The 16,066-nt window shown below is 38.8% G+C and overlaps 2 protein-coding genes across 21 annotated transcripts in view; one reads left to right on the top strand and one right to left on the bottom strand.

Moving 5' to 3' along the window:
* ERCC8 (ERCC excision repair 8, CSA ubiquitin ligase complex subunit) overlaps positions 1–3,475 on the bottom strand; it is an 86,129-nt gene extending 82,654 nt beyond the window's left edge. For all 3 annotated transcript variants that reach the window (XM_074385667.1, XM_074385661.1, XM_074385675.1), the window contains exon 1: positions 3,313–3,475. In XM_074385667.1, coding sequence (XP_074241768.1) covers positions 3,313–3,389 — 77 coding nt within the window. In that variant the 5' untranslated portion in view covers positions 3,390–3,475. The remainder of the gene's footprint in view (positions 1–3,312) is intronic.
* A 65-nt stretch (positions 3,476–3,540) lies between these two features.
* Positions 3,541–16,066, top strand: part of NDUFAF2 (NADH:ubiquinone oxidoreductase complex assembly factor 2) — a 205,753-nt gene continuing 193,227 nt past the window's right edge. For 17 of the 18 annotated variants that reach the window (XM_074385699.1, XM_010336587.3, XM_074385716.1 and 14 more), the window contains exon 1: positions 3,541–3,763. In XM_074385699.1, the coding sequence (XP_074241800.1) occupies positions 3,637–3,763 (127 nt within the window). In that variant the 5' untranslated portion in view covers positions 3,541–3,636. Of the gene's footprint in view, positions 3,769–16,066 lie in introns of all 18 variants that reach the window. The other variant, XM_074385692.1, reaches the window with a different exon arrangement.

The following is a 16,066-nucleotide window of genomic DNA, read 5'->3' as shown; positions in this document are numbered from 1 at the left end:
ATTAGAGTTATAGAAGGAGAGAAGAAAAAGTGTAGTGTAGAAACAAATGTTGGAAAAGATGGCTGGAAAGTCCCAAGTTTATATAAAGATACAAGTCTATAAATTCAAGAAGCAAAATGAACCCTAACTAGGATAAATCCAAAGAGATCTGCAACCAGACATATCATAATCAAACTGCTGAAAACTAACGACGCAGTCTTCAAAGCAACCAGAGAAAAATGATAAATTACTTATAGGAAAACAATGATTTGAATGGCTGCAGATTCCTTTTCAGAAACCATTAGACCTACTCTAAAAAAATGATAAACAATGTTCTTCAGAGAGAAGAAAAAGATATAAGAAGGAAATTAGAGACATCATGAATAAAGAGACAGCAACAGAAATGATAACTATCTGGGTAAATGTAATAGATTATTCTTTTCCTTAAAATATGATTGATGGTTGAAAAAAATTATGTCTCATGGACTATATAATGTATGTAAATATAAAATATAAGACAATATATATAGTGGAGGGGAAAGGGTGATAAGGTTTTTGCATGCCAAACAAAGCACTAAAACAATGAAATGATTTGAAGTACACAATGAAAAGTATGTATTTTATAATTCCTAGAGAAACCACTAAAATTTTATACAAAGATAGTGTCAAAATCATAACATATAAAATAGAAAACTAAATAATGTTTAAATAGTTCGACAAAAGGAGGAAAGGGAAAATATAAATATGGAGCAAGTAGCACTCTTACCTACTAGTGGTGGGAATGGAAAATGCTTTTGGAAAACTCAGTTTCTTAAAAAGTAAAGGATATATCTAGTTGTTCCACTGTTAGGTATGAGCTTAAGAGAAATAAAAGCATATGTCCATATAGTGACTCATACATGAATTTTCAGAGCAGCTGTCAATGTATTAGTCCTGAGCTAGAAACAACTCAGATGTCCACGGACAAGTGACTAGATAAACTGTTGTATATGTGCACAGTGGGATACTCCACCACAATAAAAAGGAATCAATACATGCAATTAACATGGAGAAATTTCAAAATAATGTAATTATGCTGAGTAAAAGAAGCCAGACTAAAAAAAAAATTCCATTTATATATTCTAAATATGCAAACTAATCTATAGTGACCTAAAGCAGATTAGTGGTTTCTAGAGAAGGAAGAGGGTAAAGCAGAGAAAGAAGGGAGAGAAGGATTATACAGGACCGTGACAACATTTGTAGGGTAATGGATGCTCTCTTGATTATGGTAATGATTTCAAAAGTAAATATCTGTGAGAATTCATCAAATTGTATATTCTAATTTAATGTGCAGTCTATGTCAATTATACCTCAATAAAGTTGTAAAAAGTTTTTTAGAGGGTGTAAATTGTGAACACTGCATATCAGTGTTCACACTTTTGCCCTTACATGATGACAAGGAAGAACAGTAGACATTTCCTATAAATAAAATGGAACTATATAGTTGTTTAGTTAAGCAAAAACATCACTTAATGATAGAAGTATTTTTTAAAAAAATTTTGGTTGGTTGTCGTAGTACACACACCTATAATCCTGGCACTTTGGGAGATAAAGGCAGGAGGATCACTTGAGTCCAGGAGTTCCAGACCAGAATGGGAAACACAGGGAGACCCCATCTCCACAAAAAATTTACAAATTAGCTAGGTGTGTTGGCACATGCCTGTGGTCCCAGCTACTTGGGAGGAAAAAAAAATTATTTTAAATTCTTAAATATTTTATTTGACTTAAACATCTAAGTAGTCCTCACTTTGCAGACTGCTATATGAATTTCCGTTACCAAAGTTTATTAACTGTGGGAAATAGCATAAGTTTGCTACTAGCTTTTCATTTCACAAATTACATAAATTTGCAATTTTACTTCTTTCAAAGTCTATGGGTGATTGGTCATTGTGCATGTTAGTCAGTTCACACGCAGGCTGCAAAGCATGTAGGTTTGTTATTAGTATTTCTGCGCCCTTGAAATAAACTCACTTGGACTTTTACAAGTTAAAAGAGGAAATTGGCCAAAAGAATGAAAGTGAACTCAAGAAGAATGATAATATGAGAAGTGAAACTTGCATTAAACATAAATGGAGCAAAAGAAAAAAACTGCTGCCTGTGGGAACATGCTGATTGTGGGAACAATGACACTGGTGACATTGGAGACATTCTAGATATTTAGACTGAGGAAATCAATGAAGGTGAACTAGACATAAATGAGGAAAAGCGGTTGTGATGAAAGGCTGCTGATCTGTCAGAGGAACTGACACTAGCCAAAAAAAAAAAACAAAAAAAACAAAAAAAAAAAAAAAAACAAAAAAAAACCACATTAAAGGAGCTCTGAGATATTTCACAACATTGAAAACGTAAGGGATAAAATGTTGGAAACTAATATTTACATTTCTCCAGAACGCGGAACTCATATGCAAACTGTGTTCTCCATTGTCCAAATAAATATCTTCACAGGTTTCTCAATTCATGTGGGCAAAATTAAAAGTAAAATTTGCTTCTTCCCTTTGGAAAACCCTCTCTCAGAGTATATTATCAACATTCAACTTCTTATACAAGACATAGACCTGGGAATCATTATTCATTCTTCACTTGTCCAATCAATTTCCATGGCCTGCTGATTCTATTTCTTGGATGTTTTTCAAATCTCTCCACTTTCTTTATTGTACTCGGCAACTCCGTGGCCCAGGCTTCCATCAGCTCTCTCCTGGACAAGTGTAATCCTAACAGTTACCTAACTTGGCTCCCACTCTTGTTCTCAGTTGCAACCCATTCTCCAAGCAGAGAACAAACTGCAATAGCTGTTACCTTATTCTCATCTTCACACCTCTACCCAAGCACACAATGCTCTTCCTCTAGTTTTTGTCTACTTCATCTCTTGTCAGTGGTCCCTACCCCAATTCTCCGATCTAGTCATTCTGAACTTTGTTCAATTCCTGACCTGTGTCCTCTGCCTTTAATATGCTGCCTGACACACAGTAGGAACTCACTAAAGATGTAGACTGAATGAATGAACGAGTCCTTGGAGGGTAGCTATTCTCCGGAGTAACTTGAAAGAGAAGGAATACAGTAAAACGAAGCATTCTTATTTAGGTTTATAGTGTCTTCACCTGAGCCCGCGGGCGAACCCACCTGCCTGCAAGTTGTTACCAGTAAATAAAAAGCATCCTATTTTCGCAAGCCACACGGAAGAGGGTAAATACGAGTCTGCTGGCAGGAAAGCGATTAGACGGGAAAGTGTGGGGAAAGCTTAGAATTATTGGTCCAGATTCTAACTTGCCTGTTAGCCAAAAAGGTTTTCCTTACCTCCGTGTAGACGCTGCTCTCCGCAGGCGAAGAGGGTCCTCCAAACCAGTTTGTCGCGCAGACAAAAACCCCAGCATAGCGTGTCCTCACACCGGCTACAGCACTGGACGTCGCCATGACAGAGCTCGGGGGCGTGGCTGGAACAGCAGAGTCTCCCATTGGCCAGGCGGTGATATATCCGGCCAATGGTGAGCGCCGTTACTGGAAGGGCTAGAGGATGGAGGCGGGTCTGACTTCTCCGCCACCGGGGGCTGAGAAGGCGGCTGGAGCTTTACCCTTACTGCGGTTCCGGCAGCTGACAGCGCTGGGATCTGGGTAAACGGTATGGGTTGGTCTCAGGATTTGTTCCGCTACTTGTGGAGGTCGCTGTCAAAGGAAGTGAAGGAGCACGTGGGCACGGACCAGTTCGGGAACAAATACTATTATATCGCGGGGTACAAGAACTGGAGAGGTGAGGTGAGGGCAAGGGCAGTGGTTGCGTGGTCCGTAATGGAGGGAAAATGAGAGCGCCTACTCAACTAATGCATTGTGCGACACTTAGGATGTCACCGGAGGGAATTTTCCGAGTTCGTCGGCAAGTGTCGACCCCTTCACTCCGGAGTGGGAGCCCTACCCGGCCTGCCCTGGGTGCCTTTCCCCGCGGTCTGGCGCCTTGGCCCGGCCTCGTGCGTCCGCGGTCACTGTGACCCTGCGTCTTCCTCCGGCGCACGAGCTGCTCGCGTTGTTAAGACGCACAACCCTTTTCTCCCAGCCACCCCGGGAGAGGAGCCTCAGTTTTAGTCCTCCACTGGCACCAGAGGCGGGGAAAAATACACGGAAATCTTTTACCAAAGGGTCTAGGGAAGGCCAGGGAAGGGGTTTTTCGTACGCGGTGCCCCTCTACCCCCAACTTCCTTGTGCCCCCGAGCTGAGTGCTGTAATTTAAGAGGAGTATCTTAAGCTCCTCGCCTGTCCTCTTTCTTGGTGTTTGCCCTTTTCGTTGGCACCCTGGCTCCGGACCTGGCCCCATGCGCCTTACTCACAGCCAAAACTTCTCAGACGTAGGTCCATGTCTCCACAAGTCTCGCTGATTCCGTCCGTTCTCGGGAGTTTGCATTCCAAGACCACGATGAGCTCAATTTAAGAAACACAGCAACGCCTCCTACTCCCCAAACAACCCGCTCCACTACTTGGCACCAATCCTAGACAGAAATACCATGTTAGAAGGCTGGAATTAAAAAATCAAAGATAAATTTTTAGCTTACAAATTCAATATCTTTAACAGTTATAAGACTACTCAGGCTATCTATTTTGTCTTAGGTGAGTTTTGGTAGTTTTTATCTTTTGAGTAGTTTGCCCTTTTTATCTAATATGTTGAATTTATGGTCATAAAGTTTTTGTAATACGTCATTTTAAAAAATATTTGTAGGATTTATACTGATATCCTCTCTTTCCTGAATTGATAATTTGTGGCTATTCTTGTTTTCTCAGTCTATCTGATGAGCGGTTTGTTAATTTTATTATTTTAGAAAAACAGCTTTGAGTTTCATTGATTTTTCTCTAAGTTTTTTTCATTGGTTTCTACCTTATTGCTTACTCTTATATCATCATCGTTTTCTTCTGCTTTCAGTGGTTTTATATGTTCTTATTTTTATAGTTTCTTAAGGTGGCCACTGAGGTCATAATTTGAGCTGTTTATTTTTTAATGTATTATTACACATTTTTAATGCTAAAATTTCTTGTAGTAACTGTTGAGACCACATCTGACAAATTTTTATATTAAAATTTTTTTCATGCAGCTTTTTTCTTATTTATTTAGTCTATGACCCATGTATTTATTTAGAAGTCTGTTCTTTAATTTACAAATATTTGAAGATTTTCTAGATATCTTCACTGACTTCTAGTTTAATTCCATTTTATTCAGAGAACATACTTTAGATGATTCGTTATTTTAAATTTATTATAACTTGTTTTATGACCTAAATATATGGTGTGATTTGGTAAATGCTCTGTTTGCACTTCAAAAAAATGTATTATATATGTTTCCATTTTGGGTTGAATGTACTGTAAACGTCAGTTAGCACAAGCTGGTTGACATAGAGTTGTTCAAGCTTTCTATATTCATACTGATTTTTCTTTATGCTTGTTCTGTCAATTACTGAAAAATGTATGTTGCAGTCTCTGAATATATGTGTACATTTGTCTTTTATTCTTTCCAGTACTGTCAGTTTTTGCTTCATGTATTTTCAGTACCTATTGTTGTGTCCTTACACATTTATGATTGAAAGATAGTAATAAAATTCACCCAAAATAAAACATAGAGAGAAAAAAGACCAAAAAAAAAAAAAAAAAGCAATTAGCAAGCTGTGGGGTACCCTCAAGTGGCCTTATATGTATAACTGGAGATCATAAGGGATAAAGGTCATTTTGAAGACCAAAAATATTTGAAAAAATAATGGTCAAAAATATTCTAAATTTGATGAAAACGATAAACCCACAGACCGCAAAACATTAACAAATTCCAAATGAAAGAAAAGTGTAGAAAACCACACCAAAGCATATTATAATCAAATTGCTCAAAGCCATTAATAAAGAGAAAATCTATAGAGCCAGAGAAAAATACACATTACTTACAGAGGAAGAAAGATGAGGATGAGATCAGGTTTTTAATGTTTTTTAATTTTATATACATATATATTTTATTACACTTTAGATTCTGGGGTATATGTGGAGAACATGCAGGATTGTTGCATAGGTACATGCATGGCACTGTGGTTTGCTGCCTCCATCCCCTCGTCACCTATAACTGGCATTCCTCCCCATGTTATCTCTCCCTAACCTCCCTATCCCTCACTGTCCCTCCTCTATTCCCCCTCCAACAGACCCCAGTGTATGATGCTCCCCTCCCTGTGTCCATGTGTTTTCATTGTTCAACACCCGCCTATGAGTGAGAACATGCAGTGTTTGATTTTCTGTTCTTGTTTCAGTTTGCTGAGAATGATGGTTTCCAAATTCATCCCTGTCCCCACAAAGGACACAAACTCATAATTTTTTATGGCTGCATAGTATTCCATGGTGTATATGTGCCACATTTTCCTTGTCTATCATCGATGGGTTTTTGCATTGGTTCCAGGTCTCTGCTATTGTAAGCAGTGCCGCAGTGAACATACATGTGCATGTGTCTTTATAATAGAACAATTTATAATTCTTTGGATATATACCCAGTAATGGGATTGCTGGATCAAATGAAATTTTATTTCTAGGTCCTTGAGGAATCTCCACACTGTCTTCCACAATGGGTTGCACTATTTTACACTCTCACCAACAGGGTAAAAGTGTTCCTATTTCTTCACATCCTCTCCAACATCTCTCTCTCCAGATTTTTTAATGATTGCCATTCTAACTGGAGTGAGATGATATCTCATTGTGGTTTTGATTTGCGTTTCTCTAATGACCAGTGATGATGAGCATTTTTTTCTTACGTTTGTTGGCCTCATATATGTCTTCTTTTGAAAAGTGACTGTTCATGTCCTTTGTCCACTTTTGGATGGGTTTGTTTGTTTTTTCTTGTAAATCTCTTTCAGTTCTTTGTAGATTCTGGATGTTAGCCCTTTGTCAGATGGGTAGATTGCAAAACTTTTTTCCCATTCTATTAGTTGCTGGTTTGCTTTTATGATTGTTTCTTTTGCTGTACAGAAGCTCTGAAGTTTAATTAGGCCCCATTTGTCTATTTTAGCTTTTGTTGTCATTGCTTTTGGTGTATTAGTCATGAAGTCCTTGCCTATACTGATGTCCTCAATGGTTTTGCCTAGGTTTTCTTTTAGGTTTTTTTTATGGTGTTAGGTCTTATGTTTAAGTCCTTAATTCATCTGGAGTTAATTTTAGTGTAAGGTGTCAGGAAGGGGTCCAGTTTCTGCTTTCTGCACATGGCTAGTCAATTTTTCCAACTCCATTTATTAAACAGGGGATCGTTTCCCCATTACTTGTTTTTGTCAGGTTCATCAAAGATCAAATGGTTGTAGATGTGTGGTGTTGTTCCAGAGGCCTCTGTTCTGTTCCATTGGTCTATGTCTCTGTTTCAATATCAGTACCCTGCTGTTTTGATTACTGTTGCCTTGTAGTATAGATTGAAGTCTGGCAGCATGATGCCAGCAGCTTTTTTCTTTTTGCTTGGGATTGTCTTGGCTATGCGGGCTCTTTTTTGGTTCCATATGCAGTTAAAGTGGTTTTTTCCAGTTCTGTGAAGGTCATTGGTAGTTTGATGCGGATAGCATTAAATGTGTAAACTACTTGGGGCAGTATGGCCATTTTCACAATATTGATTCTTCCTAACCATGAGCATGGAATGTTTTTCCATCTGTTTGTGTCTTCTGTTATTTCCTTGAGCAGTGGTTTGTAGATCTCCTTGAAGTGGTCCTTTATCTCCTTTGTTAATTGTATTCTTACATATTTTATTCTTCTTGTAGCAATTGTGAATGGGAATTCGCTCTTGATTTGCTCTTTTTGTCTGTTATTGGTGTATAGGAATGCTTGTGAATTCTGCACATTGATTTTGTATCCTCAGACTTTGCTTAAGTTGCTTATCAGCTTAAGAAGAGTTTGGGCTGAGATGATGAGGTCTTCTAAATATACAGTCATGTCATCTGCAAATAGAGACAATTTGACTTTCTCCTTTCCTAATTTAATACCCTTTATTTCTTTGTCTTGCCTGATTGCTGTGGCTAAAACTTGCAATATTATATTGAATAAGAGTACAGAGAGAGGGCATCCTTCTCTAGTGCCAGATTTCAAAGGGAATGCTTCCAGTTTTTGCCCATTCAGTATGATATTGGCTGTGGGTTTGTCATAAATAGCTTTTATTATTTTGTGATAGGTTCCATCGATACCTAGTTTATTGAGAGTTTTTAGCATAAAGGGCTGTTGAATTTTGTCAAAGGACTTCTCTGCATCTGTTGAGATAATCATGTAGTTTTTGTCTTTGGTTCTATTTATGTGGTGGATTATGCTTATGGACTTGCGTACGTTGAACCAGGCTTGCATCCCTGGGATGAAGCCTATTTGATCATGTTGGATAAGCATTTGGATGTGCTGTTGCAATCAGTTTGCCAGTATTTTATTGATGATTTTTGCATCTATGGTCACCATGGAGATTAGCCTGAAATTTAATTTTTTTGTTGAGTGACAGGTTTTGGTATCAGGATGATATTGGTCTCATAAAATGATTTGGGGAGGATTCCCTCTTTTTGTATTGTTTGGCATAGTTTTAGAATGATTGCTACCAGCTCCTCTTTGTACATCTGGTAGAATTCAGCTGTGAACCCATCTGGACCTGGACCTTTTTTGGTTGGTAGGCTATTAATTGCTGCCTCAACTTCAGCCCTTGTTATTGGTCCATTCGGGGTTTCAGCTTCTTCCTGGTTTTGTTTTGGTAGGGTGCACGTGTCTATGAATTTATCCATTTCTTCCAGGTTTACTGGTTTATGTGTATAGAGTTGCTTGTAGCTCTGATGGTAGTTTGTGTTTCTGTGGGATTGGTGGTGATATCCCCTTTATTGTTTTTATTATATCAATTCGATTCTTCTCTCTTTTCTTTTTTATTAATCTGGCTAGCAGTCTAATTTGTTGATCTTTCCAAAAAACTGGCTCCTGGATTTATTGAATTTTTGAATTGTTTTTTGTGTCTGTATCTTCTTCTGTTGTGCTCTGATCTTAGTTATTTCTTGTCTTCTGCTAGCTTTTGAGTTTTTTAAAACTTGCTCCTCTAGCTCTTTCAATTTTGATGATAGGGTGTCGATATTAGATCTTTCCTCATTTCTCACGTGGGCATTTATTGCTATAAATTTCCTTCTAGACACTGCTTTAAATGTGTCCCAGAGATTCTGGTACATTGTGTCCTCGTTCTCATTGGTTTCAAAGAACATCTTTATTTCTGCCTTCATTTCATTGTTTATCCAGTCAATATTTAGGAGCAAGTTTTTCAGTTTCCATGAAGTTTTGCGGTTTCGAGTTAGTCTCTTCATCCTGAGATCCAGTTTGATTGCACTATGGTCTGAGAGACTGTTTGTTATGATTTCTGTTTTTTTGCATTTGCTGACGAGTGATTTACTTCCAATTATGTGGTCAGTTTTAGAGTAAGTGTGATGTGGTGCTGAGAAGAATGTATGTTCTGTGGCTATAGGGTGGAGAGATCTAGATGTCTATTAGGTCTGCTTGCTCCTATTCTGCGTTCAAATCCTGTATATCCTTTTTGATTGTCTGTGTCATTGATCTGTCTAATGTTGACAGTGGAGTGTTAAAGTCTCCCACTATTACTGTGTGGGAGACTATGTCTGTTTGTAGGTCATTAAGAACTTGCTTTATGTATCTGGGAGCTCCTATATTGGGTGCATCTATGTTTAGGAAAGTTAGCTCTTCTTGTTGTATTGATCCTTTCACCATTATGTAGTGTCCTTCTTTGTCTCTTCTGATCTTTGTTGGTTTAAAGTCGATTTTATCAGAGACTAAAATTGCAACCCCTGGGTTTTTGTTTTGTTTTGTTTTGTTTTGTTTTGTTTTGTTTTGTTTTGTTGGCTCTCCATTTGCTTGGTAATTCTTCCATCCCTTTATTTTGAGTGTATATGTGTCTTTGCATGTGAGATGGGTCTCCTGAATACAGCACACCGATGGGTTTTGACTTTTTACCCAATTTGCCAGTCTGTGTCTTTTGATTGGGGCATTTATGCCGTTTACATTTAACGCTAATATTGTTATGTGTGAATTTGATCCTGCCTTTTGTTATTGATTGTTTGTTTTGCCCATTGGTTGACACAGTTTCCTCATTGTGTCATTGGTCTTTACCATTTGGTTCGTTTTTGCAGTAGCTGGTGCTAGATGTTTTTTTCTGTGTTTAGTGCTTCCTTTAGGAGCTCTTGTAGGGCAGGTCTGGTGGCAATGAAATCTCTCAGTAATTGTTTGTCCGTAAAGGATTTTATTTCTCCTTCATTTATGAAGCTTAGTTTGGCTGGATATGAGATTCTGGGTTGAAAGTTCTTTTCTTTAAAGATGTTGAATATTGGTCCCCACTGTCTTCTGGCTTGTAGAGTTTCTGCTGAGAGATCAGCTGTGAGTCTGATGTGCTTTCCTTTGTGGGTGACCCGAACTTTCTCTCTGGCTGCCCTTAGCATTTTTTCCTTTATTTCAACCTTGGTGAATCTGATGATTATGTGCCTTGGGATTGCTCTTCTTGAGGAGTATCTCTGTGGTGTTCTTTGTATTTCCTGTATTTGAATGTTGGCCTGCTTTGCTAGGTTGTGGAAGTTCTCCTGGATAATATTTTCAAGAGTGTCTTCCAGCTTGGATTCATTTTCCCCGTCTTCTTCAGGTACACTCATCAAGCATAGATTAAGTCTTTTCACATAATTCCATATTTCCTGGAGGCTTTGCTCATTTCTTTTCACTCTTTTTTCTCTTTTCTTGCCTTCTCTTTTTATTTCGTTGAGTTGATCTTTGATCTCTGATATTCCTTCTCCTGCTTGATCGATTTGCCTATTGAAACTTGTGTATGCCTCATGAAGTTCTTGTGCTGTGTTTTTCAGCTCCATCAAGTTGTTTATGTTCTTCTCTAGGCTGGTTATTCTAGTCAGCATTTCATCTAATCTGTTTTCAAGGTTCTTAGTTTCTTTGCATTGGGTTAAAACATGTTCTTTTAGCTCAGAGAAGTTTGTTACTACCCATCTTCTGAAGCCTGCTTCTGTCAGCTCATCAAAGTCATTTTATGACCTGTTTTGTTGCCATGCTGGTGTGTCGTTGTGATCTCTCTAGGGAGGAGAGGCATTTTGGAGTTCGATGTTTTTGTCCTTTTTGTGCTGGTTTCTTCACATCTTCTCTGAGTGGACGTCCTGTCTATTAAAGTTGGGTTATTTCTCCTGTATGAGGCTTTCTTTTTTTTTTTTTTTTTTTTTGGATTGCAGCCATTTATTGAAATTGGAGACTTTTTTTTTTTTTTTTTTTGAGATGGAGTTTCGCTCTTGTTACCCAGGCTGGAGTGCAATGGCGCGATCTCGGCTCACCGCAACCTCCGCCTCCCGGGTTCAGGCAATTCTCCTGCCTCAGCCTCCTGAGTAGCTGGGATTACAGGCACGTGCCACCATGCCCAGCTAATTTTTTTTTTTTTTGTATTTTTAGTAGAGACGGGGTTTCACCATGTTGACCAGGATGGTCTCGATCTCTCGACCTCGTGATCCACCCGCCTCGGCCTCCCAAAGTGCTGGGATTACAAGCTTGAGCCACCGCGCCCGGCCTGGAGACATTTTTTAATCTTCTTGAGACTCCATATCAGGCTGTCTACAAAGTCCACTGGGAGGCTGAGGATCATTTGAGCCCAGGAGTTTGAGGCTGTGGTGAGTCTCAAAGGGCCACCGCTTTTTTTTTTTTAATGCAGGTGTCAGTGTGTCACTTGAGACAGTCTGTCCATTGTCTGCCAGTGGAGGCGCTGCTGGGCTGCCTTAGTCTCAGTCAGGCTATCGTTGATTCTTCTCCTGGTATCCTTACTTGTGGGGTTAGCCCCGCCTTCCCAGTGGTAGGCTCTTTCCCTCTGCCGAGCCCACTGTTCCTGGGTGGAGGATGTGTTAACTGCAAAACTCTACCACAAGAGGGACTCCGGTTGCTGGATCATGTGGGGGAGGGGTCTGTCTGGTTGTATCCCCCTCCCCTCTTTCAACTCTCCCTTCTGTGGGATGGGCAGTTCCTTTTCACAAGCTTTCTCGGTATTAGTCCAAATCTCCACCCTGGTCTGTGCTAACAAGGTACCAGTCTGGCTGGGGCTGCCAGCCTGGGCTGTCGCCTGGGTGTGCAACTCCGGGTGGTTCGCAGGGTGGTTCTCAGCAAGGCAGTGTTTTCCTGGTCTGTGTGTTGCTGAAGTCTCGGAGTGAATTACTGTATCTGATTCAGAGAAGCGAGGAGGTGATGCCCCCACCCCCATCCTCCGTGCCTGATACACTTTCCAGGTGGGGCAGTGCCCCACCTTGCATCGGATGGACACCTTTGGGCTGCTTTCGCTGCCTTTTTTGGGGGTTAATCTCGCTGTTCAACCAGTTCCTTTAAAACAAAACCAGTACCTTGCTCGGAGACATGGATATCACTTTGGTTCTGTCTCACTCGGTGGTAGCTGGACTCCGGAGAAGATTCCTTTCGGCCGTCTTCCCCTGAATCCCGTTAATTTGTTAATAGACATTGTGAATGTCCAAATTTGGGGGAGTATGAATCATTTACCTAAGTTGCAAAAACACTGGTTTAGAGTATTGTGTTTGGTTATGAATACTTCACTTTAAGAGAGATGGTTGCAAACCTGGAATATCCAGACAGGGCTGGTTTTGATAATGAAATTCCTAGAAATTATCTCTATAAGTATGAGCTGTGAATTTGGAGGAAATTTACTGTATGAAGAGATAATTTATGAGGTGCTTCAAGTATTTGAAAGACTGTTGCATAGCAAAGAATTAAGAGTCATCTGTTTAATTCTTAACTCTGACCCACCATCAGAGGGCAGATGTTTAGCTTTTTTAAGAAACAACTTTCGGACTGTTAGAGCTATGCTATATAATAAAAGAAGGTGCTTTGTGTTTAGTTGTAACTGGGAGAACTTAGGAAGATATATAGCTGAAAACATTTCATCAGTACCTTGAAGGACAAGTATGATTTCAGAAAGAGTAGTAGGAGAGTTCTCCTGGTTAAGCATAAGAAGGGGTAGGAAATGTGTTGGAAGGTAGTCCCATGTGTGTTGACTTAAGTGTAGAAGAGAAGACTATTTTACTGAGGGAATAGACAAGGTCAGATTATAAAAGTCCTTGAAAACTATAGATTTGAAGTTTATGCTTCATTCTGTAGATAATAGGTAGCCACTGAAAGCTTTTCAACAAGGAAAAGTTCGTGACATCATTAGAGATTCCAGAGAAATGACTCGAGGCCTTGTGAAGGTGAGCTAGAGGGGAGAGGAGAGGAGCTAAAATGGGCTATTATGTGCCAGCATTGCTAGATTTACCAAGATCTTAGAAAGAGATCCCACTGGGCTGTAGTAATGGGAATAGAGAGAGAAAAAAAAATAACTATAGGAAGGCCAGGCATGGTGGCTCATACCTGTAATCCCAGCACTTCGGGAGGCCAAGGCAGGCAGATTGCTTGAGATCAAGAGTTTGAGACCAGCCTGGCCAACGTGGTGAAATCCCATCTCTACTAAAAATATAGAAATTAGCTGGGTGTGGTGGTGGACACCTGTAATCCCAGCTACTTGGGAGACTGAGGCAGGAGAATTGCTTGAATCCAGCAGGTAGAGGTTGCAGTGAGCTGAGATCTCGCCACTGGCAGAAAGGCTCCATCTCAAAAAATAAAAACAAAATAATGATAAGAAGAAAACATAATAACATTATAAATTACTTGAATGTAGGTATTTGAGTGTTGCAACTAATCTGTTACTTTTCATAATACTAGCTTCAGTTGGTGCTCCTAAAACCAAATTCCTTTAGGGGTAAGGCAGAGATGGCAGTGGACATTGGATAACACTGATGTCTTGTTTTAGGATCCAGGACAAATATTCTATCAAACACGACAGATTTATTTTTGGAATACATTTTTAAAAATCACATAACCTTTTCTAATGAATTGTACGAGGCAACTTGCAGTGATTTGGAAACTTCACATTTTAATAATTATGAAATAAACTTCTTATTCTAGTTCAACATTTTATTAGAATATCTTAGAATTAACATGATTTTGTCAATTTGTTCCGTTTCTTAAACTACTTTATTTAGGTACAAATTGACATATAAATTTGTTATATAAAAACCCGTACATATTTAACATATGCAACTTGAGTTTAAACATAAGTATACACCCATAAAACCATCAACACAATCTATGGCATAAACATCAACTCCAAAAATTTTCTTCCACCCTCTTATTTACTATTATTATTTTGTTTGTGATAGGAACACTTAATGTAAGATCTCCCTGTTTTGCGCAATTTTAAGTGTGTAACACAGTCTTGCAAACTGTAATCACTATTCCGTACACTAGATCTTCTAGAACTTACTCATCTTGTATAAAAGAAACTTTGTACCTTTGACTGATATCTTTTCATTTACCTTTCCCCCTAGCATCTGGCAACCATCATTTCATTCTCTGTTTCTATGAATTTGATTATTTTAGATTCATTGAATACATGGCCTCTGTGCCTGGCTTATTTTACTTAACAGATTGCCCTCAAGAGTCATTTATGTTGTCACAAATGACAGGATTTTCTTCTCTTTTATGGCTGAATAATCCATTATGTATATATAACATATTTTCTTTATCCATTCATCCATCAGTGGACATTTAGTTGTTTCCCTATAATGGGTTTTGTGAATAATGGCACAATGAACATCGGGGTGCAAACATCTTTGAGATCCTGATTTCAAATCCTTTGACTATGTAAGTAGGATTGCTGGAGCATTTGGTAGTTATATTCTAAATTTTTGGAGAAAACTCCATTCAGTTTTCCATAATGGCTGTACCAGTTTACATTGCCATAGGTAGTGTAAAAGGGTTCTCTTTTTTTTCCACATCCTTGCCAACAATTGTTGTCTTTTTTTTTTTTTTTTTTTTTACTTTGAGACAGAGTCTTACTCTGTTGCCCAGCTGGAGTGCAGTGGGAGGATCTTGGCTCACTGCAATCTCTGCCTCCCCGGTTCAAGCAATTCTCTCACCTCAACTCCCGAGTAGTGGGGACTACGGGCACACTCCACCTTGCCCAGCTAATATTCTGTACGTTTAGTAGAGATGGGGTTTTGCCATGTTGACAGGCTGGTCTTGACCTCATGGCCTCAAGTAATCCGCCTGCCTTGGCCTCCCAAAGTGCTGGGATTGCAGGATGAGCCTCCATGTTCTGCTGTCTTTTTTTTTTTAAATAGTAGCCATCCTAACAGGTGTTAAGGTGATATATTGTGGTTTTAATGTGATTTCCCTGATGGCTAGTGATGTTAAGAATCTTTTCATATATCTATTGGCTACTTGAATGTTTTCTTTGGAGAAATGTCTGTAAGTTCCTTTGCCCATTTTAAAATCAAGTTATTTGGTTTTTTGCTATTAAGTCATTGAAGTTGCTTGTATATTTTGGTTTTTAATCCTTTATGAGATATGGTTTGCAAATATTTCTCCTATTTCATAGGTTGCCTTTGTATCCTTTGCTTTGCCAAAATATTTTGGTTTGACGTAATCTATTTTTGCTTTCACTGTTTTGTACTTTTGGTGTCATATCCAAGAAATAATTGCCAGAGCCAATGTCAGGAAGTTTTTTCCTTGTTTTCTTCTAAAAGTTTTATAGTTTAGGGACTTACATTGAAGTCTTTAATTCATATTGAGTTGTTTTTTATATATGGTGTGAGATAAGGGTCCAATTTCATTCTTCTGCATGGGGATATCTAGTTATCCCAGTACCATTTATTTGAAGAGATTATCCTTTTTCCATTGTGTATTCTTGGCATAATTGTCAAAACACACTTGACTTCATGTGTGGGTTTATTACTAGATTCTGTCTTCTGTTCCATTGTGTCTGGTTTTATGCTGATACCATACTGTTTTGATTACTGTAGCTTTTAAATGTATTTTGAAATCACACAGTGTGATGCCTCCAGCTTTGTTCTTCCTGCTTAAAATTGCTTTGGCTACTCAGTGTCTTTTTGTAATTCCATATGAATTTTAGGATTGTTGTTTCTATTTCTGGAAAAAAAATCATTGGAGTTTTAATAGAGATTGTGTTGAA

This window comes from Saimiri boliviensis, chromosome 1 (assembly GCF_048565385.1).
Source record: "Saimiri boliviensis isolate mSaiBol1 chromosome 1, mSaiBol1.pri, whole genome shotgun sequence".
NCBI lineage: Eukaryota > Metazoa > Chordata > Mammalia > Primates > Cebidae > Saimiri > Saimiri boliviensis.
Note: the sequence above shows the minus strand (reverse complement) of the source record. Positions and strands in the feature narration are given on the sequence as shown.